Source organism: Lissotriton helveticus, chromosome 3_1, assembly GCF_964261635.1.
Source record: "Lissotriton helveticus chromosome 3_1, aLisHel1.1, whole genome shotgun sequence".
NCBI classification, from domain to species: Eukaryota; Metazoa; Chordata; class Amphibia; order Caudata; family Salamandridae; genus Lissotriton; species Lissotriton helveticus.
Genome location: NC_136061.1, coordinates 406,749,993 through 406,777,060, shown reverse-complemented (window position 1 = coordinate 406,777,060; position 27,068 = coordinate 406,749,993). Strand labels below are relative to the sequence as shown.

Here is a 27,068-nt window from a genome sequence, read left to right as displayed (position 1 = left end):
TTGGTTTCTGCCAGCCTGCCAACTGAGACACTGTTCTGACCTCCTAGTGTAAGTTAAGCCTGTCTGCTCTTTGCCATACCTTCCAGGTGATTGAGCTCAGGTTAATTTAGAGACTTGGAGAGTTAACCTTGACAAGGGTTGTGGTTATTCCTTGGGGTGGGTAGGCATCCAACTCAAATAATAGTACAATTTCTTATATTTGCTTACATAATAATATTTCTTACATCTGCTTGCATATTTTGCCAGGGCACACTTTTTTTATTCACCTCTTGCATTAAAATAAGCATTGGCAATGTGAATTGTTTTGCCTTTTTTATAGTTGAAAGTTGTACACAAAGATTCACAAAATAGCAGCGGTGCAGCCTTTCCTACAACAAATAGTAAGTAACTGACAGGTGGACGTTGCAGAATGAATGCCCTTGAATTCTCTCTCACTTACAGGACTGGTGCAACCTAGTTCGCTTAGCTAAAACACTAATGAGAGAAGTTAAAGATCTGTGTTTGAGAAGGTGAAGGAACTTTTTATCGCTAGGTAAAAGTCCAAGTTATTGGCGTCAGCAATGCTTGTTCATTTTGCCTTCCCATTGCCCAGTGGCCTCCTTTCGGAATTGCCCGTATAAAAGGTGAGCTTCCTGGCCAGCGCGGCGTCGTGTCTGGGCAGCTGTCGGACCTCCTTCATAAAGAGTCTGGAAGCTTCTCAGGACGCGCAGATGTGCGATCCCATTCAGCATAACCAGCGAAGTTCTTAGCTGGCACGGCCCGTGACCCCGCCCCGCGCTCCCCGTTCGTTGCAGGCGCCTTCCCTCCACGCCGCCCCAGGTGAAAGCACCGGATATGTACGGCTGGAAGGAACATTGGCCTCCTCTAATGTGCCGTTCAGCCGCGGGCACGGAGCCCGCCTGCGCTCTGAAATCCAGTCCCTCGCCGCCGGCAGCTTCCAAGCGCTTATAAATGAACCATTACAGAACTGAGTTGTATGACTTGCAAACTTTTTTTTAATTATTGGCATGCCACTCACTCTGCTGAAGCCACTTGAGGGAGCTGAGGAGCAGCGCGTTGGTCTGCTCGTTGCCCGGCCTTCACTTCCACACTGAACGTCTGGTTTCTCTTTCTCCCCCAGGTGAGAGAGGCGGGGAAGCCCTGAGAAGATGCTGGCCTCCGAGCGGGGCGTGGTGGAAGAATGGCTCTCCGAGTTCAAGGTAAGCGGGCGGGGTCAAAGGTGGCGCGTGCTCGGCACGTGCTGCTCGCGCCCGAGCAGGGCCTTGATTTGCACACTTCTGCCTTACCCGCTGAGCGTTTTTCTCTGCGTGATTGGGGCCTTTTACAGGATTCGTGTGTTGTGTTTTTTTATTTTTTATTCATTTGTTAATCCAAACTCCTCCACTGAATGATCCATGCCTGATTTGAAGTTTAGTCAGCATCTTCGTTAAGTTTGGTGGCCCTAAGTTTGTCTCTGAAAACTGGCTGCTGCCTAGTTTGTTAAACGAATCCTGTGGACTGGAGCCCCCAACTGACTAACCCTCTGCTCGTTCAGGGAACCAGCGACTGAGCCGGTTTCCACGAGCCCCACCCTAGATCAGAAACTGGCGCGCCCCTCACGATTCATTACTAGAGGCAGTGTTATGTTCTTTATAGTTTTAAGACCTTTCTCAAATTTTCTCTTTACGACAGATTGTAAGAAAACCAGGTTTAGTTTTAGTATATAGAGTGGTATTGCCGGTCTGTGTCACCGAAGACCCCAGGTTAAGGTCAGCGGTGGAACGGCCCGTGGTGGGATGTCTCAGCCGAGAGCCTCTGCCCCAGGCCCGACTCCTCTTGCCGCAGCATTCCTATTTTAACTGTTTACTTCCAACCCCGCAGCACGTTGTTCAGAAAATGTCCATTGGAAGAGAAGAACAGAGAGTGAAAAGTACTTTCCCTTTCATTCAATCCCTGTGTTACCGAGGTCGCAAATGTTTAGATGTCACACTCGTGCTCGAGTATAGGCCGTACAGACATTGCACAAATCGGGTGCAGGTGTCATTCAGGGAATGATTACCAACTGGCCTCAAAACCAAACCGATATCATGAAAGGAACATCCCGGAATGAGGATTGCTGGTGATTGTGTGAAATGCGCGACTTGGTAAAGAGACTGGTCCTGGTTTACACTAGATATATATAGATCCTCCATAGTCTCCTAGGGTCCAGGTAGCCAGACTGAATGGACATGCATGTGATTTTTCTTGACTGTAGACTTATGGGTGGGCTTTATGGTAAAGGATTTTGGATTATTGGCTGGCATTTAATGAGGGAGGAACGTCTGCAAAATTTCTGGGCCAGGTAAATTGCTTAAAACGTGGTTGTGCATTCAGGCTTACAATTGAACTGTTAAACTCTCCGGCACTTTCTAGATCCAGCGCCAAGAAATCAACCGGCGAACGAGCGCTGTACAAAACACTACTAACATAACATGTACACTTGAAAATATTACAGAGGGTAATAGTCTGCTCCATTAGCAGCCAATGTTATCACTGATGGCTCGAACTAATGTGATTTGAGTTTATTGGCTTTAGGCTCAGTCTTGATTCAGAGTCTTTGGTGTTTCTGCAGTTTCTCTTATTGGGATACCCACAAACCAAATATTGCAATCTATAAGAGACAACATTGATGCTTTAGTGCATTGAATCTTAAGCTGTGGTCAGTGGAACCCCGGGGGACCGAGACACCAGCTCATTGGTCTTCAGCTGTTTAGAAAATTAAATAATAGTAGCATATACATTAAAAATAATAGCAAATTTGAAAACCGAACATTTAAAAACGCTCTTGAATAGGTTACAAAGACACAAAGATAATGGACGGAATGCAGAGCAAATCAAACATTCACCCCCCAGTCAATAGATCAGGGTTAAATCCATCATTCTGTTGCTCACAATGCCACCCCAGTTTAGACCCAGCCATATCCAAATCAGTCTTGACCCTGTGCCTCATGGGAACAGTCCAGCCTTAACTGCCAAGCCAGGTACTCCCTGGACCACAAGCTATCATGCTAACATGACGTGGCTTGCTCTGTCTGGCATTAGCTGTACTTTCACCGTCTACTTTCATCCAGGTTTTAAGACGCAGGCCAGCCGAAATAAATCACCGGTTGCAGGAGCAGCCAGAGTCGGTCTTGGGTTGCGGTGTGGGTCCAGAGGAATTTCTCTGGGCCCACGCCGGAACAGCAGACCCATTCTGGCTGCTCCTGCTACTGGTGATTTATTCCGGCTGGCCCAGCGTCTTAAAACCTGGACGCTCCTCCTTCTTAATTCATGGCAATTGAGAACCCCACCCCGTCTCATTTTGAATTCGTCCCACAATCTACTTTGTTTACGAGGCATCGCTTATAAGATCCAGGCTCACCAACTGCAAGGAACTTGAACGTAGATGGAGACAAAGTCCGTACGACATCTACACGAGCACCTACAAATCCACCCTAATACACTACCATCAGCAAAACAGTCACCAAACACTCTGCGCTCCCCAACTTTATTGGCAGCAGCACCAGCAGTACAAGGGAAACTGTCCCCATAGGGAAAGACTTCATCGTTCCCGCAGCAGGCTTCTCTAGCGTAACCCCCATCAGGACTTTTACACCTAGCTCTCCCTATTCTTCAGCAACAAGATCACCAATATCTATGACAACTTCAAGCTCCACCTGGACACTTCCACCCTTGTAGCCCACCTGCCCATTTTAGCCAACACCTAAAGGACGACCCTTACTACCAGGCCCACCACGACAACTCAAGAAACTGCAACAACCATGCACTACATACACTGCTGAGCACCCTCTGGCCCCTGCCCTCACCACATCTTCATCAAAGGACTAGACCCTATCAGCACAGACCTCACAACGATCCTTAATGTCTCAGTCAACACAGCTACCTGCCTGTACACTTGTAAACTGCCCTCTTCAAGAAACCCTAAGTAGACACAAAGCAAACCCCTAACTTATCACCCTGCTACCGTACCTGGCAAGTGTCATGGAAAAGAGGCTGAACACCTAGACACCCTCTTTACTGTCAGCCACCTGTACGACACCACTCAAACCTAATTCAGGTCCAACCACAGTTTAGAGACTGCCCTCATCGCCACCGCATATTACATTCGGGTGATCATGGATGCAGGTGACACTGCAGTCCTCCTCTTACTGGACCTTTCCACAGCCTTTGACACTATCTCCCACCCAATTGTTATTTAATAACTGCACAAAACTGACATCCAGGGACCTGCCCTTCGCTGGATTTGCTCCTTCCTCACCTCAGCCCTGACTCCCTTTGCCTTGGACCTCATCTGTGAAGTTCCTCAGGGATCCTCTCTCAGACCCACCCTGTTCAACACCTGCATGACCCCACTCTTCACCATCATCCGTGCCCACAGAATCAACATAGTAGTCTATGCCGACGACACTCGCCAAATGGATGAAAACCATCAGCCTCAAGCTCAACACTGACAAGACGGAAGTATCAATCTTCTGCAAAAGCACCTCACTTTGGAACTCTACCTGATGATCTGCCAAAGACTAACCCACATCCATCCTGACAACTCATGCAAAGAATCTTGGAATAGTAATCAGCAACCAACTCACAATGACGGCCCAGTGAAGCACAGTCTCTGTCTCCTTCTTCCATATACTTGAGATGCTGTAGAAGTTATTCAAATGACTCCCAACCAACATGCAAAGGATTATCGCTCAAATCCTACTCACCACCAAGCTAGACTATAGCAACTCACTCCATACTGAAATCAATGTTTAACGAACCAGAAGGTTCCAGACCATATAAAACTTAGCGGACAGGCTCACCCTCAACCTCCTACCCTGCACTCACATCACCCCACACCTCAAAGAGTATCACTGGCTGTCAACCCCAAAACGAGCAGTCTTCAAACTCCTCACACATTCAAAACCGTAAGCAACATTGCTCCCGGGTATCTCAACAACCACATATGCTTCCACAAACCTACCAGTTACCTCTGCTTACCTGGACTTATACAACCCTCCCCCTACAATCGCAGAATCAGCAGTCTTCCTATTCACGCCTCGCTCTTAAAGCCTGGAAAGACCTGCCCCTGCACATCAAAGTTGCCTCAGTTCTTGAATTCAGCAAGAAACTGAAGGCTTGGCTCTTACCCTAGCTCCGGCTTTTCCTGTACAGCTCAACCTTCAGCACCATTATACCGCGGGTGAGTTGTGCACTATGCAAATACATATAACGTAACAAAAGATGTTATGCTTTTGCAGAATGTTGCTGCAGTACAAATGCCATTTTGCTCTCTAACTAAGGCAGTTCCCAGAGTTTTTCCTCAAATCCATTGCCTTACTTGTATATTTATTTTCATTTTTTTGCTCTGCAGCTACAATGCAGATATGATCCTGAACACCTAGGATGCCAGCAGAGCACTCTGCTTCTTGGAGCAGAGCCCATCCATGATTTTTTATCGGGTATTGCTAAGCATAATGTACATGCTTTCTGCATAAATTATTTCTTAGGCTTGAATAACAAAGTAAATTTGCCTGCTAAATGTGGACAGGCATTTCAAAAGGAATGTACAGTCCTGAATATTAATTCCTAGTCTGTTGAAAGAACACAGGCTTCTATGGTATAAATCCTCCAAATTAAAAAATGTAAATTTGAAATCAAATGATTGTTGCTTGTAGTAATTCTCAACGATACTGCTCTTCTGTGAAACCCCGGAGTCTCAGCTATGGACTGGACCACTCTAAAGACATATTTTCCGGTGAACGTTTACAATGGGATTTCCTGGTGAGTTCTTACAATGTGAGTGATATTGCTCCTGGGCAGAATATTGCTCCTTCGTACTGTGGCGGACTGTGAGGTAAACTCCAGGGTTAAAGGTCTTTATTACAAACTGTGGCAGTGGGAAGGCCGCTCTCCAAACATCTCTACAGAGCTCATACTTCCTATGCTGGCGTGGGACTCTCAGGCTGACAAAATAACATTTCAACTGCTGCGTTTGTTGCCATGCCCTTTCAAGGACTTGTATTTCAAAATGTAACTTTTTGAGCTAAAGGTGCATCTTTTCAGGTGTGGTTATGTTAAGGCTTGAAAAGCAAACCACGTGCTGAAATTGAGCTTTTCGATAGCAGGCAGTGTTTGTGTTATGTTTTTTCCCCGGGTTGCAGGTCCTCTTTGAGGGATTTTACTTTTTGTGTCAATTTTGGCTAATTAACTTGGCACTTGACCTGCACATTGATTTGTTACCGAGTGTCTGGGGAGAGGAACTCTGGCTCTTAGAAGTAAACTGAACTAGTAAGGGCTTGGCATGCATCTCTGCCGGCCAGGCCGCAAGGTTTTCTGTCTCCGTAAGGACAGCAGCTTTTTGTTCTGAGGCAGTAGTAAAGGTCACTTCGATATGCATGCAAGAACGGATGGCCTATGGCAGCTGGGGCCCGTTGTTGATTTATTTAGTAACTCTTTTTGGTCTTGAAGTATTATAGCTTATAACGCAGAAGCAATATGGTGTTCGGTGGGCCCTCTTGTTTAGGTGCCAAGAATTAAAAAGTTAGTGATTGCTAAATGGTGTATTTTTTTTTTTTGTAAAACATTTTTATTGGCATTTGAGATTTTTACAAACATCACATCTTTCATTGCTGATGGTATTAGCGTACAATATGTCCCGCCCAAGGGCCTAACATTATGACATGTGAACCTATGGTTGTGAAGGACGTTAAGCCTTTTCGCTCAGTCCAATAATTGGCAATGACCCGCATAGGTCTATGTCCATTTACAAGCAGCCTTCACGCATGCCAGTCCCCCCGTTGCGCTAGGGGTGCGATGTGTATTGTCTCCCCGTACATGAGCTTGTAGGGGTTTGAAAATATCAGCCACATTCTAACCGTAAACTAACTTGGGACATAAAACTGGGATGCTGTGAATGTGAGTAGGTGAACATCGGAGAACTGCACTATTGAGGGACATCCTGATGTAGGTACGCCGGGGTGGATAGAAAGAGGGAGAAGGCACAGCGCTTAGAGCTATCTACGTGGGAGCATGGTGTTGTGTTGGGTCATTGGCAGCCTGTAGGTCTGGCCTGTCGGGTGTCCGGACCCCCTGTGTACCCTCCTGAGCATCCTGTGGATCCGCAAACGCCATTGGGTAATCACCCCCCGTGTCACCACCTCTGTCGCCATTTCTTGCGTAAAGGATTGAAGGAGCATGGCCCATGGCATGGAGATTGGGTGCTTTCGAATTCCCTGGACTTCCGCCCTCCGTAATATTCCCTCCTCCACTGCCCCCATTTATTGACCGCGCCCACCCAGGCCGCTAAAGGGGGTCCCTCTGGTGCCTTCCAATTCATAGTTATACACCGTTTGGCCAGGAGGAGCACTAGGGAAGCAAATCGCATTTCTACTTTCATGTGTTTGTGACGCTTACAGATAGCTAGCCTCCCATGTGTTAAGTTCTCGCAGCCCCGTGATCGTCCTAATGGTATTATGGACAGTACACCAGTAACTGTGGAGGGATGGGCAGTCCCATAGCATGTGGGAAAATGAGGCAGCGGACACCTGGCATCTAGGGCAGGCGAAGGACCCACTGGGAAAGTACTTCTGGAGTTTTTCAGGGGTGAGGTACGCTCGATGCAGGATATGTAATTGTATGTTTTTGAAGCGGTAGTTTTGAGATACCTTCTTAGAGAATGCTAGTGCTTTGACCCATTCCCCATCATGTAAAGGCCTGCGAAAGTCTGTTTCCCATTGTTCCCTGAGGGATGCTTGTGTAGGCTGCTTAAGGGACCGTATGACTTTATAGATCCAGGAAACTAGGTGTTGCCCTGAGCCCATTTGTAGGATTGCGTGACGGACCGGGTGTGTATTCTTCATCAATTGTGTGCCAATGTTGACGACATTCATTTAAGAGCTGCCTGTGCAGCAGAAACTGTTCTCTAGAAAGCTCAAAGTCCGTTACAAGTGCCTCAAATGTCTGCAATTGTCCATCAAAGTAAAGTGCCCCAACGTCCGTCAGGGCATGCTCCGTCCGTCCGTGCAACATTCTCTCTATGTAGTGTGTACGCCCTTTGGGAAGTGCTACTAGTGGCAGGAGAGGGGAGTACAGAGGCGCCGCACGATGCATGCTGTGGATGCGTGTGGGACAGGCACGTGCCACCATCAACTGGAGTGGTTTGGGGGGGGAGGGTTGGGGGTGGGGGGTGGGGGGCAGCCCTTGGCAGTAACATACGGTGAACAGCGGGAGTTTGAATTTGTGTAGCTGTGGTGATCAGCTCTCCCTGCGCTCGTCCTGCCGTCCATCGGGACACCCATTGTAGTTGGTCGGCCAAAAAGTATGCCTCGAAGGATGGCGCAGCGATTGCTAAATGGTGTATGACAGTGATTTAAGTGTTGATAATCAATGTCCCTGTATAATTTAAGTGAACGGCAGTGCGTGCTGGAGTTTAGTTGACCACCACCTTTCTCACCCCTCCCCATCACCTCGCAAGAACATTGGGATGTGTAATCAACTTTCGCATGTCTTGCCCTACAACATTTCTGAAATCCTATAAATGCCGTTCCGTGAAATTGTTACAAGCAATACGTTTTTGACACGATGCATGTTTGTATATGTGATACAGCTTTGTCTGTGGCAGGGCCTTCCATGTTGTCACTCGGAAGTGCTGCCGGTGAAGTATTTATCAGCGAGGTAAACTGGTCCCTGTATTTCTTCGTAGGCATTACCTGAAACTCAGGTGTCTGGTTATTCAGCAACCCTGCACCGGAAAAATACACTGGTGTCGGCCCTCTACAAGGTTATCCAGGACCCAAATAACGAGGTAGGAGTTTTTTCATTCCGTCAACCTAGCTTTATTCACTGTAGTTAATCATTAAAAGTGTGGCATCCGTGGAACTTTGCACTCTGTTCTTACAATATCATGAATTCGAAAGTGAACACTCGGTCATTTCAGTTTGGGGTTGCACACCTCTTTAAGGTGTAGAGGTGTGATCAAGTGGCAGCACTGTCCTATGGCTCAGTAACCAAAGGAACCGGCATCTAGTCCCACATCCCCTGCCACATTTTCGGAGTCCAATCCAGCCATCGCCGCCCTTGACCTCAGCTGTTTTTCTGCTAATATTAGGAGTGTTTATAAATGGTTGACTGCTAGTGTAAGCTTGCCGGTAGAAATGGGCATGGGTAGGTCCTTACTCAGTCTTCGTCTTCTAGTATGCCAGAGTGAGAGGCAGAACGTTAAATTGGCCACACAACCTCTTTCCATGTGGCTGATACCATGTGGCTAGAAAAAAAAAAGAATCTGGTGCATTAGTAGCCAGTAAGAACGTATTTTAGACATCTAGTGAGAGTACCTCCTCAGGAAGCCGGGCCCTCGCCCTCACAAGGCGCTGTGCTTCCTCATAGGGTGGCTCTTCGCCAAGCAAGTAGCACTCGTAATTGGGGGGCAGGGGACAGCTATTGGCAATATTTTCTAAAGCTGTTGCACAACAGCGCGGGCCACTTTGCAACATGGCTCAAAGTAAATTAAACTAAGCACTAAGACCCGGGCTGTGTTGACTGCACCATAGTGCTTTGTTTTTATTTACGTTATGCCATGTTGCACGGCAGCCTATGGTGCGGTGCAACATCTTTAAAAAACATTAACAAAGCCATATAGCTCTACATAAGCTATTCGTTTTTTAATTTTTTTTAAAGATGGTTTAAAATAAATAAAACAGTAAAGGGTGCAAAAGAAACCTTAAAGCTATAATGTTTGAATTGAACGAAAAATTGCTACACTATTGGGATCTCGTGATCTGTTATGTGCACAAGCAAATATGAGAATCAATGCATCGATGTATAATGATAAAATTGTTAATAAAAAGTTTAAATAAATAAATACTTCGAGAAGAGGGATCCACACTCTTCAACATACAAATAAAATTAAACATTAAAAAATGCACATTTTACAAAGTTGTTGCCACCCTCCATTACTCTGTACTCCCCAAGTATGATTGCTCCCTTCAAGAAATTATGCCAAAACGTATCAATAATTAAAAGGAGTAAATCAAGCCATAATAAATAAATAAATAAAACAAAGAGGTATGACGCAGCCCACGCTGGCCGTCTAAGCACTTTTTGTTGTAAGGCAGGGAAAAGAAAAAGGATGCCAGATGGTGTGGGACTGACGACGGCAACGAGATGCAGGAGGAGGGGTGGGAGGGACAGGGCAAAGAACAAGGATGGGAGAGGGGGTGGAAGGGATGAAGAGGGATAGATGGGGCCTGCACAAACATGCACTCTTAATGAGTGCCTGATCAAAAACAGTAAATTTTATAAAGGTAGCCAGTGGAAGGATACTGGCTGTAGAGATCGGAAACTTCACTTTCGCCAAGCTCCATAGGTGACGGGACAACCGAAGAGTAAATGGAAGCTACAGGAGGCCTTGACCAATGAGAACAACGAGGAAACCAACCAGTGGTAACAGTAAGTACTTTACATACCTACATGCACACTTCTCAGCCTACTCTTTACTTAAGGCTATAGGAACTCAGTGATGTTGGTTCAAATACACATACTTAGTCTGCAACATTAGCTCAACTCTAGACTTGATCCACTAAGATAAAAATGGCCTGACGTATCTAATGCTTTTGTGGGCACATTCCATGCAGTTCACAAAATCTCTGTTTGCCAATGCAAAATAATGTTTTTAAATATACTAAACAACTTTTGCAATTCTAAAAAGGTTTCCTGAATTGTAGAAGGTGTTTTCATTCCGAATCAGAATTAGGAGTGGGGTTTGAATGTACCCCAGTCTCTGTGCTTTCTCCCCTAAATTGGTTATGGTAAGTACCTGGGTACATCCCAGATTGGATACTGGGCTGAAGCATGCATTATGTCACCCATGGGAGACCACTCAAACTGTAACTGCATTTCTGCCATTGCAGCCTGTGTAAGCTGGTGCTAGCACCACTCATGACAGATATAGGTTCCCCATATTTGAGGTCACTACACTTAAAACCTATAAGTCACCCCTAAGGCAGGCCTTTGAATCCTGAAGGCAGGGTGCTCGGTTCTAAGTGCGAGGGTGCCCTTGCATGAGCCCGGGCACCCCTATAACCTATGGAGTCCATTCTCCTGGATTATAAATGAGTCAGCCATATAATTCATAGAGGGGCCATGCGTCATTACGAGATGACCATCTCTAAACTGGCTCTAACCAACCCTGTCATGTTTGGTATCAAACATGTTGGAATCATAACCCCACACCGTAAACGGTGTGGGAGGTATGAATCCTTGCACTGTAAAGCTCTTTCGGGAGTCCCTCGGTGCTCCCGGTACCAGTCTTCCAGAACCAGACAGCAAGCTAGGGCTTCTGCCAACCATAGACATGTTTCTCGTCTCCTGCTGCTTAGCCAAGCTCAAGCAGGGGAAAGGCAGAACTAAAGATATCCTGTCACAGGGAGGTGTGACTACCTCCCAGACAGGGTTTAATGAATTGGGGCAGGGTGGGGGCGCTTGCCAGTGCCACTGAGACGGCTTACAGGGCACATTTGGTTCCCTCCTTGCATTGTCCAGTTCAAACCAGTTCAGGGAGCTGTTGGCTCCTGCTCTGGTGTGAAACTGGACCAAGGAGATGGGAGTATCCCCCCACTGTCCAGCCCCTCCTCTTGGAGGGAACTCTGAATTGTCCCAACCCTTTCTGGAGGGTACTTAAGGGCTTACATGTGGGTGTGTCCCTAGATTCGAAAGAGCATCAGAGATATAGATTGAAAGGAAACCTAGAACTGGAGACCCAGAGAGAGATCTCTATGTATAGAGACCTTGTAAGACCAAGAGAGGGAGAGAAATGTAGCAGTGCTTTAAAGTAAAGGAAAAGTTAATTTAGAATTGTAATATTGCAGCACAAAGTGTCTTTGGTTGTTGGAGCTGGCTGTCCTAAGATCTTATGTTTCTTATTTATACTGTTTTTTGAGTAACCATGAGGTCAGCTCAAAGACCTGATGGTCATCACAGGGGACAGGTGAAATAGAAGAGAAACCAGGAGCGAGAAAAAGAAGCGATGTGATAGAGGGAATGAGGGAGGAGTGATGAGAGTGGAGGTGGGGGTCTTCCCCCAAGACACTGGTGTCTCACCAGGCAGACCAGCAGTGATTCCTGGGTAGCCATCCTTGGCCATCTGTCCAACAGGCAGGAAGGGAAGAGGACATGAGTAAACGAGGGGAGATAGTGAGAGGACTCTGGCAGAGAAGTAGTTATAAATCACTATTCACGATATGCTAGAGCTGGCCAACGAGAGCCCTTGGGAAGCAGGAGCTTGTCTACCCACTCCACAGCGTCCACAGGTTAGGCGGCTGAAGAGCTTAGCAAGCATGGAACTGTAGAGGGATATGACTGGGCCTCTTGGCGGGCAAAGACAATCATGTTGGAGCTGAAAGGGGTTCTAGGAAGGAGTTAGCAGTGCTTGAAAAAGAAAATTCTATGGGAAGGTAATATACTGATCTTTTCTCGGAAAATAAACTATTGTTGCAATTAGGATTGCTGGACCGATCTATTGTGCCATCTTCCTTGCTTGTGCAACACGGCAAACCCCAGGAATTCTGTAACTCATTGTTTTTACATTGATTCCTCCCATTTGTCAAAAACGTTGCCAGTACATTTTCTGATTAAGCCCCCCCTTTCCTGTCAGAAGCCAATTTTATGCACGAGTCCTAAATTCTGCATTAACCTTGTTATACTATTGCCCCCCCCTCCTCCCCCCCCCCCCCGTCCACACACAAGTTATGGTGGTATATCATGTGGGAGTTTAGTTTCGTTTGATGTTTATGTTGGGTGTTTTACAAAAAATTATAAACGAAACCTCAAAGCACGTTGCCCGAATATACGGTGCTTCCAGAGTCTTTTTCTACTTTGCATGTCATCAAATTCTGCCAGTTTATATCGCGGCCGGCCCGGTAGGGTTGTAGGCGGCATGCTGTGTCTAACTTCTGTAGTATTATCCTTCTAATGCTTTATTTATTTATTTATTTTTTAGCATTTATTGAGCGCGAACAATTACCCGCAGGCATCTCGGCGCTATACTGTGTTACCCTCCTATAGGAGCTTGGAAAAGTTTTCAGAGGTTGAAAAGCCAGGTTTTCAATTTCTTCCTAAAACACATTAGGTTTGGACTTGATCTTATCGGTTGTGGAAGAGTATTCCACAATCTTGGGGCGGCAACTAGGAAACGTCTGTCTCCCCAGTTGACCAGCCTAGTCCGTGGCACTACTAGGTCATTCTGTCCTGCAGATCGTAGCGTTCGAGAGGGGGTATATGGAACCAGGTGATCACACAGAAATTGCGGCGCTTGACGGTGAAGTGCCTTATAGACGAGACATAAAGTCTTGAATTTAATTCGGTTCCTGACCGGAAGCCAGTGAAGACTCCTCAATGACTCTGCTATAGGTTTGAATTTAGGAATGTTAAGGAGAAGTCTGGCTGCTGCATTTTGGACTGTTTGCATTTTCTTAATTATCCTAACTTGGGCGTTTGCAAACAGTCCATTGCAGTAGTCCAGTGCTGATAGGACCAAAGCGCTAATCAGTGTCTTTCCCACATTTGTTGGAAGAAAAGGGAGAATCTTCCTCACCAGGCGTAGCTTGTAAAAAGCCGTGGAGGCTGTCTGATTGGCGTGGGCCATGAAATTAAGGTTGTCATCAAATATGACTCCTAAATTTCTCACTTTCGTGACTGGTTTGGGCGCTACTCCAAAAGATGATGGCCACCAGGTTGGGGACCAGCTAGGGCTGAGGTGGCCAAAAGTGACCACCTCGGTTTTGTCGGAATTTAATTTCAGACAGTTTGCTGACATCCATTTTCCAATGGCCAGCATTCCTGTCTTGAAATTTTCTGCCACTGTTTCCCCATCATTTCTGACAGCCAGTATCAGCTGTGTATCATCCGCATATGAGGTAAGGTTCATCCCGTGCGCTTTGATGGTGTTGGCAAGGTCCGACACGTATATATTAAATAGTGTCGGACTCAGGGATGAACCTTGAGGTACCCCACATGGCAGTGATAGCTCAGCGGATTCAAACTGGCCCAGTATGACTGCCTGGGTTCTCTCTGCTAAAAAAGATGCCAGCAGATCTTTTGCCAGGCCTTGCACGCCCATCTTTTCGACACGGTTGACCAGGATCTTATGGTCAACCGTGTCAAAAGCGGCCGATAAATCTAAGAGCACCAATAGTGCTGTGCCACCTTGGTCTCTGATTAATCGGATGTCATCCGCTGCTTTAATGAGCGCTGTTTCCGTGCCATGAAATTTGCGGAATCCGAATTGTGTTTCGTCGAGCAGATGGTGTTGCTCGATGAATTCCGTGAGTTGATTATTCATGGCTTTTTCAGCTATTTTAGCCAGGAAGGGTAGATTTGCTATGGGCCTGTAGTTTTTAAGTTCTGCTTTGTCCAAGCCGGGTTTTTTCAGGAGGGGTTTAATTAGGTTTTTTTTTAATTGGTTTGGGAAGCTGCCTGTACGGAACATGAGGTTGATTATTTGGGTGATAACAGGGATAAGAGTATCCATTATTACACGAAGGGTTTTCAGAGGACAGGGATCCAGAGCTGATCCAGATTTAATTGTTTTTATAATGTCCTGAACTTGAACTTCCGTAACCTCTTTAAAACCGGATAAGTTATTACCTGAAGAAGAAGTATCTATCTTTCCATGGAGTTGGGTGTCATCTAGATTAAAAGCTGAAAATATGTCATTCACTTTGGTGAAGAAGAAGGCTGCCAAAGAGTGCTGAACATATAATGAACCGATTTCATAGTTGCTGCCGGCCTGGTGACACAGTTTGTAGGCGTGAAGCTGTGTATTGCTTTATCCTAGTTGCCTATCAAGGTTTCACAAAAATAAAAACAAAAAAAAAAACAAAAAAAAGGTTGAAGAAAAAACCCCCCCAAAAAAAACCTTGTTATACTACTGCTGGGCATGATTAATTCACCTTGCGCAAGTTACACCTTTGGAGAAGAACAGTGAAGACAGAACCCACAAGTTTTTTTGACTCGGTCTCTGAACATGGCTCTACCCCCCTGTTCACAATCTTAGCACATGCCCCTCCAGGAGTATGTGTCGGATTGTGGCCCAGGTTTCTTGTGTTACCTCAGCTTTCCACTCCTTGGTCCTGCTGTGCATCGTGCATGCCCCCAACACTAAGTGTTCTGTGGCAGACACCCTTTCCTCAGCTAGTTTTATATCCTAGTCAAGATATAAACCTTACGAAAAATAGGGTGGGGGAGGTCTAATTAGTACATGGAATTCAGTGATGTCATACGAAATAACTCCCAACATGTAACTTTATATTATTCCTCACTTAAAATTGGACGGGCCTACTTTACAAATACCTGACACAAACATCTGAAAAGAAAATGTACTTTATTTCTTATATTTTTATAGGTTTCATCTACTTAAAACTTGGTGTTAATGCGTGTTTGTTTTCTGCTGGTGTGCTTTAGCCAACTTCCAGGCACAAAAGCCTGCATCTTTCCAGGTCATTAGGAGAAGGAAGGATCAATAGTGTGAACTTCTCTTTTACTTCTGTGGGAGAGATTCAAAGATTAACCCCACTTGATCTCTTTCACGAATAAAGTGGATGCTACCAGCAGCGTGATGGACGTTTACACAGGTTACACGCATGCAGTGTTTGGAAATGCAGCAGCTGTAGTAGTGCTGGGGCACAAGGTTACACGGCACCTCAGCATCCCTCGGCCACGTGTAAGTGGAACGGAGTCTCCTTTCTAGAAATAGTGGCGGGACTCCGTAGACCCGCGTCAACCCCCACGTGTTTGCCCTTGTCCCAGTAAAGGATGCTCATGCGTTCAGGCCATGTGAAACTGAGTGTATAACCGGAGCTAGACCCCGGTGAAGAGAGAAGGTGATACTCGGAAGAACTGAAAGGCCGTGGTTGGCGCAGCCTCTGCAGAGAGATCTTTCAAGGGTCACAGTGCCTGGTGGATTTCCCACCTCGGTGCTCACCGACCCCGAGTCTGTCATCTCGCAGTTTCCGGTGTCTCTTTGAAAAGCGATGCGTTGTATTATTTCATCCCAGATCAACCGAGCACCCTGAGTCCGCCTGCTGCCGAGTTTAAAACCCTAAACTAGCCGTTTGGCTGTATCACCTAACGGTGCCTGCCTCTGTGTATAGTAATGCCCTAATGCAAAGTATGTATGTGAGTTTTTGTCTTTAAAGTGTTTTTCTAAATTTCTTGGCTCCTGCCTCCAATCATTACGGTGATAATTTGCACCGAACTTGAAAGGGTGGAACTGAGGTGGCAGTACGACGTATCCTGGCTACTTCCTTAATGAACGTGTCTGTGTTTGACCGCTAAAGATATATTCTGCAGTACTGTAAAGTGTTCGCTTCGTGGTTAGTTATCAGTCTGACAGTACCTACCGATTTAAAATATTGATAGCGGATTAGAGTGAGAGGAGAGTGTTTCAGCCCCTGGGGTTAAATCCGTAACATTAGTGTAATATCCCCTTCTGTTTTTTTGTGAGAAAGCAAGAAATATTTACGGTTGTTTGGTGTTCAGTAAAAATGTACAAAACTCGAAGCTTTGGTACTGTGCATTTACATAGCTATTCCGGATGGAGCACGTACATTTTAAGTGCTGGTTTGCAGTAATTAATATGTATCGTTAGCTAAAATAAAGCGTGGTTGGACAGAAGTCATCCAAACTTTTTTAAGTGAATTGTTTTGGATAGAAAAACAGTTGGTGAATGTGAAAAAGTAATGTTTTTGCTAATTTTATAAATTTTACTTACTTTAGATGCCTGCTACAGTTTTTAAACGAAAAATCTTAATGGTATAATCACAACTGGACATGCAGTTTACCATGGCTGCTTAAGCCCCCTTTCTTTGCGCTGTTATACAGAGGACTGCGCCAGTCTGACTATAAAGAAGACTTGTAGGAAGGGGGCTTCCGCTTTCAAATTACCGATATATAGTGTTTAGTTTACTTTGTTGTTTTCAATGTCACTTTAATCGAGTGGGTTTATGTTGTGTCCTATTAAGGTAGATACCAGGAGCCAAGATGTAATTTCACGTCTTCTTTATTATCTCTCAGTCCAAGTTACAGCAATCTGTGTCCAGCCAGCACTGGTGTGGTACCAGCCCCACCAGGAGCTACCTGCCTTGCTGCTCAGCCCATCTCTAACTGGCCCCACTCATCCATCCAGGCATTCCACGCATCACAGTCACACCAACATTCCATTACCATCTCGCACTCTGGCTGAGCAGCTAGAGGCAGCAGGGCTAGAGTACATGCGAATACAACTTAGTAGGGTATAACATTACGAAAAATGAAGATACATGACTACAGGCAAAAACTATAAACAGGAAAAGTGAGCAATGGTACGAAGCTCTGGGATGCAGCAATAAAGACAGAGCATCACAAGAGAAAGAACCATTAAGACAAGAAAGGATGGTTAAGATACAGCATACAAACTTTGAACACCAATATCCCCCATCCTCCCTCATAAGAAATTATAAAACATTTTGAAGCGTAAGCAAATCGTAGCATTAAAAGGAATACCATTTGTAGCATTTTGCATCATAAACTGTAAGGTTATGTACTATAAGGCAGAGGGTAAAAGACCCCGCAACACAAATGCAAAAGAGCGTGACGTAGAGTAGCGCCAAAGGTAGAATACCCTGCAACCTCAATCTCAAGAGTAAGGGAAACAAAAAGTAAATGGGTCGTCACCCATAGAAACGCCCGTGAAGGGATGTACAATTGTACTGCGCGCAACAGTAAAAGGGGTAAAAACCCACCTACAAACCCAGCGTAAAGGTTAACCTAGGTACTGTATATGTATGGGAACTAACCCATATCCCAATCTCCATGTAGAGGTTACATACCCCCATGTGGGAAAAACAAACAGTGAAATGTAATGGGGAATTTAGCCCACAACCTTCCCTCGCGTATAGGAACAATGTGATGATCACCCACAGGAAATCAAAGAAGAACCATCCTGAAAAAAACATAAGCCTGTGGCAACACGACATTTGAAACTATTACAAGGCTAATACTAATACAATTCCATTAACTGTAGAGCACTGATGCACTGTGCCCCACACCGGTGAGCGATCTCACACCCGAGTGAAATACATTTTAACATAAACATAGCAAGAACTGAAGTAAGCATAATACAGCATAAAGTGTTCTCATGAAAAAAAAACAAAGAGTCTATAGTGTGGTTAATTCTTCAATAACTCACCTCGAAAAAGTGTAACCAAGGCAAAGCACACAGAAATACCTTGTTGGGAACAATACCATGTCCAACCAGTGTCTCATGTCAACAGTGGAAGCATGCTGACACGTACCCCAGTGCCATCAACTACAGCGACTATCCAGCGTAATGTACAGAAAGCTTGGGTCACCTTCAAAACGGTTACACTGCTTGCAAAGAATAGCTGCTGGCAGAAAAACAACTCGTAGCAGGGATCGTGGTTGTGACGTGTAGCAAGCATGCACACAACTGTCGTAGCAGGGATCGTGGTTGAGACGTGTAGCAAGCATGCACACAACTGTGGGAACAATGAACCATGTACAATACCTCCACATCCATGAAACGGCGGATCTACACGAAGATTCCAAAAGACGATTCTTCATCATGTTCAGGTGGCGCAAGCACCACCTTGTACCCGGACTTCATTTCGTTTAGATAAAATTATATTTGAAAAGGCAAGCGTGAGGCAGCGTGGATGGCATAACGAAGGCTGACCGCATCAGGTAGGGTGTGCCAGCCCCAACATGGCGGCACACTATTGACGTCGTGCTGGAGGGCTCACGGTACATGGGTGCTTGAAAACATGAAGAAAATACCTCTGAGCTCAAACCATAACGTCACAATTGAAGGCTCGAAGATAGAGACGGAGGACCGTCACAGGAGATACAGCGCGAGACACCAAAGGAGAAGGTAAGCGTGTTCGCGTGTTCGTTTTTAAACATGGCATGTTGCAGATTAACCGACAAAACGGCCCAAACGTTAAATGTTGAAAAATATGTGGATCGATGCGCCAAGCCAGGATAATGCCACAATGTACATTTAACGCGATGCGCAACAGATCCACGTGTGTCACAGAAGACAAGACCTTAAGTTAAAAAAAAATAAAAATTAAAAACAAAGTTTGTCTCAACTCGAAAGTACCCGGTAGCGATTCTAAGCCACAGGAAGTGTCCATAATGCAGGGCTCCCAGACCAACAATGTACGCCTCGTAGCCTCCCCTCAACAGTGTGGGCGGTTAAGCCGCTTCTGTACAGCCGTTGTATCCATTAGCAGCCACTGCCTTAGTAGCAAGCAAGGAGGTTCAGACAACAGTTACCCAGGTTTAAAGCTTCTAAACACCACTAACAATGTAGATCTAATTGTATGTAAGAAAGCTATACTGCTATGGGAACAGTGGGAGTAGCACCACTTACCCACTTGGTTTCATGTCCTTCCATGTATCAACAAAGTGCATATCTTGGCAATGCCACACAGCAGCAGTGTAGCGCTAGTAGGTACTGTCGTTAGTTCCGGTTCCAACATGCTATGCTGCAAATGTCAATTAAGCACCAAAAGTTCTTCATCTGTGCAGTCACTGCACGATGTTTGTACTGACATGATTATGATGAAGAATCCCAAAATGTGCATTTTTCTTAAATATACTGTAGACTCTGTAGAGCGATGTGGCTGGAACACGAACAACTGGTTGTAGTGAAGCTACCCATCCAACTCAATAAACCCTTTTGTAGGTAACAACGTGGCTGGAACACCAGATGTGGCTGTAGTGCAACTACTCCACCAACTGACTGTAGCTTTGTAAATCCATTAGAGTATGATGTGGCTGGAACACCAGATGTGGCTATAATTGAACTACTCCTCCAACTCACTGTAATCCTTTAGGTGACTGTAGTATTCCCAGGCTATAGTGTCAGTTGGTGATGACTCTGGTCGGTGGGGCTGTTCTTTGGAAAGGACACTGGTGGGGCTGGCGCTGGCTTGCCTGGAAATACTTTCTTTGTAGATGTTGCTTGTGGGATCTCTTGGTTTCTGTTAAAGTTTCTTTGTAGACCTTTTGTTTCTGTGCTGTACCAAGAGTCTCCAGGGTCCTAGTCTGCTCGTCGCCAAAATATGTTGTACAATTCAAAAGTACATCATAGAGAGGGAATGCACACCTATTTTTAATGTTTATAAATTGTTACTTCCAATTACTACGTTGTGCGTGCTCCATGGGAAAGCACCTTACCCAAACGGCACTTGAGATTGAATCCTGAAAATTTTGGGGCAACATTTCATCCCCACCCTAAGGCACAGCTTACTGCATGCTTGTTGCTTTCGCTTTTCTGATAATGTACTCCGATTTTTTCATGTGTAATCCTTCATTTATTCCATCTTATCTTGTTCATCTGTTTAGTTTCCACGCGCACAGTCATGCCAATTTTCAAAGTTTCTCATGCTAATGATGTGTCCTCCGGACCTCTACTCAAAAACACGTACAAGCGCATTTGTTCGTCATGTAGCAGCATTTATTGAGACCCAATGCATTTCGGGCCACTAAGGGCCCTACGTCAGAGGTTCACTACAAGTAACAATGAAAACACACAGTTATAATTTGACCATTGTGAGTGTGCAAAAATATATGCAAAATATTAAAAATATTTTATCTAAATACCATTTAGCTCCACCCCAATTCCGTAACTACCATATTGCAAGAAATCTAATGTCTTCCAGTGCATTGAATCACATAATTCCCCAACATTTTGGAAAAATTAACAGCAACATTTTTTCTAACAGCGATAATTCCCCAACTCATTTATTTTGAGGTATGCACATTACTCTACCGATAACTTCCATTTCAACAGTAATTACCGCTAAACACGTCTCTTACCCTCTGCCCACTTAACCTCCCAAACCTCTCCATTCGCACCAAGTCCACTACCGCCTCAATCACTTTACTTCAAACCGCAGACTCCCCTCTTCTTTCATCTGCCTCGTTGTTACTTGCCTGATCTCAATCCTACACGATGCTCCTCTTTCTCACTGTCATTATAAAAAAAAACAACAACCGCACTTTACCCCTGAGATCTAAATCTCTCTCATATAATTTAAATCAATCTGTTCCTAAACTCACACCCTTCTGAATTCCCCCGGTTTCACAATTGCGCAGTTCCTAACACTCAACTGCTAGTCATTACCAGATCTGTATCTCTCGTACCTGCCACGAGCACTCCATTCTGATCTTGTTTTACAAAGAAATGTCCCTCATCTCTTTCTCCCTTACACTTTGTACCCTACCTCGATTCTTAAACCCCTCCCAGGTAACCGTTACTCCTAATTGTACCACCCGATCTCATCTCGTGATTCAAACACCCTTCCTTCAGTTACTACGCACTACAATTCCCACAATGCAATGAGTGTACAAAATAACAACACTATACGAATTTTTCAACAATGAATAAAATAAATTGTGAATTCTTAAAAAATTATTAAATGATCCGAAGTGTTTTACATTGTGCACGACAGTTGATGTCATACTTATTGAACAATTACTTGTGTGAATGATATGTCCCATTCTTAAATCATACTGCGCAAACACGTTATTCCACCGTGTTTGTGGAAACAACAGTCCTTGGTGTATCCGTTGTACTCCTATTAAACCATGAGCAGGTGCAAGCCCTGGTTGGGTAATTCAATTCAAAAGAAAGTACATCATAGAGAGGGAATGCACACCTATTTACACATGAAAAAATCGGAGTACATTGTCAGAAAAGCGAAAGCAACAAGCATGCAGTAAGCTGTGCCTTTGGGTGGGGATGAAATGTTGCCCCAAACTTTTCACTGTTAAGGTAGATACCAGGAGCCAGGATGTAATTTCACATCTGGTTTATTATCTGAAGAAACACTAACCAAAGGAGCATCTATGAAAACATCGATTTCATGCATCAAATCATGCAAAGCCTTGGGGAATAGGAGTTTCTAACTCGAGGCTACCTCGGCTGAAATTGGTGCACTTGAAAAACTTTTGGAGTGACAGGGGTGCTGTTTTTGGAAAAAGGAGTCAGGAATGAGACCTTAAGACCTTCCTCTTCACCCAAGCCTTCCCATCTTGAATGCTCACCTCTCCCCCCTCTCCTACCCGCCGAGTAGCAGTTGCCAGTTAAGCGCCAAGAAACCGCCAGGTGTATGAGCGCTATACAAATCCCTTCAAATTCAAATTCAATGCTTTTACATGTGTGACTACTAACTAGGTCGATATTGGGATTCTGGAAACGAGGATACATTTTTCACGAAAGTAACAATTATTGCAGACGGCATGAACATATGAATTGACATGGGAAGAATTTGAAAGTATAGTAAAAGCTTTAATAATAAACTATAGGCATTGACGAAGAATATCTACAATATTGAACATTGTTGTGACGTTTATCATCGACTCAGAATTAATTTGAAACATAAGCCCTGATGATGTCCCAGATGGGACGAAACGCGTAGGCTGTAGCTGTGGAATTGTGTATTTTGTGAAAATAGTGTGAACATTCATTCGTAAAGTGGATTTTTTCTTCGAATGGAATGAAACCACACAATAAAAGTATTAAAGAAAACATTGATGAAGGAAGCCTGCAGTGAACTTTGTTGTTTGACTTTTGAATAATTGCATGATTTGATGCATGAAATCGTTTACATAGACGCTCCTTTGGTGAGTGTTTTTTTTAATGTTTTAGTGGCTTTGACGGTGGGCTGCTGCAAGTAGAGCGTCAGCTGAGTGACTTAAGATTTAAAGGGTGAATTATTTTGTATACATTTCTCACTGTGCACACAAAAGGGAACTCCTAATCGTGTCAGGATTTGGAATATCTTCTTTATTATCTCTCAGTCCAAGTTATAGCAATCTGTGTCCAGCCAGCACTGGTGTGGTACCAGCCCCCCAGGAGCTGCCTGCCTAGCTGCTCAGCCCCATCTCTAACTGTCACCACTCATCCACTCAGGCACCCAGGCAATCCAAGCATCACAGTCACATCAACATTCCATTACCATCTCTCACTCTGCTGAGCAGCTAGAGGCAGCAGGGCTGGAGTACATGCCAATACAACTTAGTAGGGTATAACAGTTTCACTTTTTTTGCATTTCCTTGACGAGGTGAATGTAAATATTTTACAAATTCAATGTTGTTTTTTCACAAAGTAGTATATTAATTTCATTGCGTATTGATCCAGAATGCTATAGATTTGTCAGTCCTTGCCTTTAACAAGTCCTGCTTTGTGGCCTCTGAAGGGCCCCTTCCGTGGGTGGGGCGCAAGCTCCCTCCTGTTCTTGTTGAAGTCCTTGTAGAGGCCCGCGCTAACCCTGTCGCCCTGTTTGTGACGCAGCTTGTGGAACCCGTCTGCCACCAGCTCTTCGAGCTCTACCGCAGCTCTGAGGTGCGGCTCAAGAGGTTCACGCTCCAGTTCCTACCCGAGCTCATCTGGGTGTACCTGCGCCTCACGGCCAGCCGCGACAGGCAGAGCAACGGCTGCATCGAGGCGCTGCTCCTCGGCATCTACAACCTGGTAAGTGGCGCCGTCCAGCGGACATGGCACCAGATAATGGTCCGAGAAAAGTAGAGTAGCGCGAAATGTACTATTGTTCTGCTCTCTGTTATTTAATTCAAAGACGCTCAGGTGGGTATAAACAATAGCACCACGGTGCTCCACGGAGTACGTTTTCGTCTTAAATGTATTGTTAGAAAGTGACAGTAACACTCTGCCAAAGAAGTAGGGTGACCAGAATTTTAAAGCCAAAAACCGTAAGAAGGGTTATATCAGTTCACCTATTTCCTTCCCTTTTCATGTGTATTGTCTCAACACTTGCCCTGATGAGGGATGCCAGATCGAGACACCGTTTCGCGCTGTCTCTGCTGCTGCACCTATGTCAGGTTTCATACATCGGGTGCAAGCTTCCAGCAAAGCAGTCACCATAGTATCCGCTTTTTGAAACAACCTCCATTAAAACTGTTGGGAGAGCCCAGACTATCCTGTGGTAAGAAAAAAGCGAAAGAGGTCCCGTTCAGGGAGTGGGCCCTGAGAGAGAACATCGGGTCAGGCAGGACGCCGGGTAGCTGGGACCAGCGCAGAGGCTGGTCAGAGTAGAAGTAAAGCAGGTGAAGAGAAGGACGAGTCCCAAGAGAGAACTGGGCCAGTTGTATTCCTTCCAAATGGTGATGGGCAGTAGACAGGAGGAGCGGCAGAGTTCTTGCTTATTGCTCAGAGCAGTCCTGCAGACGGTATTGCTTTGGTACTCATTAGAGAAGGTGTAGTGTATAAGTGAAGGAACTGCTACTATACGAATACACGGAAACCCCCTTATGTTGTTCAGAGTATAATAAAGTCTGATAACTTGCATGGGCTTCAAATAAACAAATGCATCTGACCTACTTAACCCGACTGGCATTGACCATGATCAAGGAATATGGCAACAATTTTATACATCAACAGTAGACTGAGAGTTTTGTTAAAATGAAAATGGTATATGGCTCTATTTCAGACACTACCTGGGGACTTAATAACAATACGAGGGAAGTTAATTAATTGTTTTTGGAATATGATGAAATAAAAAATGTCCAAGTAATTGTGAAAGTTGCCTAAAACCGGCCAGAAAACCCAGTCCAAAAAATCATAAGTAAATTTTAGCAACATAAGCTAAGATCCTTGTTTGACGTTGTTAAATCTAAATCTGACATACACTGGGGGCATGTGGAACAGGCAGTGACAGGAAGGGACTGGCTGCCAAAAATTCATAGCCCCACATCATTTCCTCAGACCTGATCTCTGAGTGAATGACAGCAGTACCGGACATACTCGCACTACATTGTCTAAATGGTCTTCACTCCATTAACTGCATCCTTTATGCCAAACCATTGATTCTCTTCTTGCTCATTTTAGGAAGTAGAGAGCATGACGCTTAAAGGGAAAGGGGATCTAGAGTGGTACATTATAAAAAAACAATGGTCCAAAAGTTTATGGGCATATTGATTGTCTCCATGTCACCTATTTACACAACCCCTAAGTAGCATTACCTCATTAGCAAAATAGTTCTATTCACAAGTCCTATATTATATCAACTCAAAAATTTACAAATAAATTAGTGATAAAGTAAAAAAGTGCAGACTTAAGAAAGTGTATATGTATATATACATGTTGGAGGCATGCGTGCTGAAGATACACATGCTTTGCATACTCCTGTTATCTAGTGTTGGGTCCGGATGTTTGCAAGTTGTTTTTCTTCGAAGAAGTCTTTCCAGTCACAAGGTAAGGTCATTCCTCCTTTCGGTGATTGTGCGCATGGGCATCGACTCCATATTTTTTGTTTTTATTCCACCATCGGGTTCGGACGTGTATTGCTGCGCTCCAGTTCAAAACTGTTCTTCGGCTTACTCTGTGCGCAATCCACTCTACCCTCAACGATATTGTTTCCGTACGGGTTTCCCTGTTCTGCGCGTATCGACTCGCTCGACAAATTTTCCATTTTCGATCGAAAACCTCGCGGGGGCCGTCGGGCCTAGCTGTGTCGGTCCAGCCTTCTGCCGATGGAACAGACTCCATTCCAATTCTGTCCTGGATGCCACGCCAAGTACCATCGCACAGACCTACATCAAGTTTGTAACTTGTGCCTCTCCCCGGAGCACAAGGATATAGACTCGGACTCTTGTAAATTGTTTTGGTCCAAGAACACACTACGTAATCGTCGGGCTCGACGATGAGCGTTGCAATGTCAGAGCATCCAACACACTCCGGATATCTATGGGGAAGAATCAGAGCAAGATGAGATCGAAGCGTCTGCCACAGAAGAAGAGGCCTTCTCCATTCCAGAGTCTGATTCCCAGCTTGAGATCGATCTGGAGTCTGAAGATGGACCTCCGGGACAAGGTGCCATGAGTATCAAAGACCCCTTGCCCCCTAAATCCTCTTACAAAGCACAAAGGGCTACAACACCACCTCTGCCTTCTGGCCAAGGTCGGCACCGAGACAATGTTTGCGACGCCCCGCCTCACGGCTCGGCACCAAAACAAATAGTCAAGCCTTCCGGCACCGGGACTGTGTCAACGGAAATTACCTTCGGATTCGAAACCATCTGGCTCCAAGGACAAAGCTAGTTTTGAGCCGAAATCCTCTGCTTCGAAACAAAAACATGCTACGGAGCCAAAACCTACTACCAAAGACAAATCCATTTCAACGCTGAAATCTAAGGACAGTGTCTCGGAGCCTCCAGAACCAATTTTAGACATTCTTCCAGCCAAATAGGATCCTAAACACATTTTTCTTATAGTAATCCTGATAATGGACATATTTCTGCTAAAACACAGGCAAAACACAAACTTCCTTCAGAGGAAACCGCCAATAAGATTCCTCCGAAGAAGAAGGACAGGGCTACCAGCCCTGTTTATCCTGCTCCACAACCCTCTCTGTCTTCACCTTCTTTTCCACAGTTAATAATGAATATCCCTTACACACTACACCTCAGGAATCTCCACATACAGATCCAGATGGGGATCATGGTGATGATGATACTCATTTGCCTGCAGACCCATGGAATGATTACACCATTGATCCTCCAGTAGATAATGACCCAGACCTTTACCCTGCAAAACCATCACCACCAGACGATAATATGACTTACCAACAGCTCCTTGCTAGAGCAGCAGAGTATCAAGGCTTGGCCTTATATAAAGAGACATTAGAAGGGGACTTTATTAGAGATATTTGGGTCGACACACAGGTCATGTCAAACACTTCCTATGCTCAAAGGCATGATGAGGCATGCAGATTATATCTTTAAAGACCCTGACCGGGCATGTATTTTAACTCCAAGAGTAGACAAAAAATATAAACCCTCCCCATCAGATCCTGTGTTTATAAAAGGAAAATTACTTCTGGATTCCCTAGTAGTGTACAATGATTGCAAAAGAGCTAACTCGCAAACCTCTGGGGATGCACCTCTTCCAGAACAGGAGTTGAAAATTATAGATGCCTCAGGAAAACAAGTGGCTGTTCAAGCTGCTAACCACTGGCACATCGCAAACGCACAGGGCCTACTAGCTAGGTA

At 45.0% G+C, this 27,068-nt stretch overlaps 1 protein-coding gene across 2 annotated transcripts in view; it reads left to right on the top strand.

Annotated features, from left to right (window-relative positions):
- HYCC2 (hyccin PI4KA lipid kinase complex subunit 2) overlaps positions 1-27,068 on the top strand; it is a 671,498-nt gene that overhangs the window by 388,456 nt on the left and 255,974 nt on the right. Inside the window, exons 1-4 of one of the 2 annotated variants that reach the window (XM_078680194.1) lie at positions 626-974; positions 1,121-1,199; positions 8,702-8,803; positions 23,357-23,536. In XM_078680194.1, coding sequence (XP_078536320.1) covers positions 1,149-1,199; positions 8,702-8,803; positions 23,357-23,536 — 333 coding nt within the window. In that variant the 5' untranslated portion in view covers positions 626-974; positions 1,121-1,148. Of the gene's footprint in view, positions 1-625; positions 975-1,120; positions 1,200-8,701; positions 8,804-23,356; positions 23,537-27,068 lie in introns of those variants that run through there. The other variant, XM_078680193.1, reaches the window with a different exon arrangement.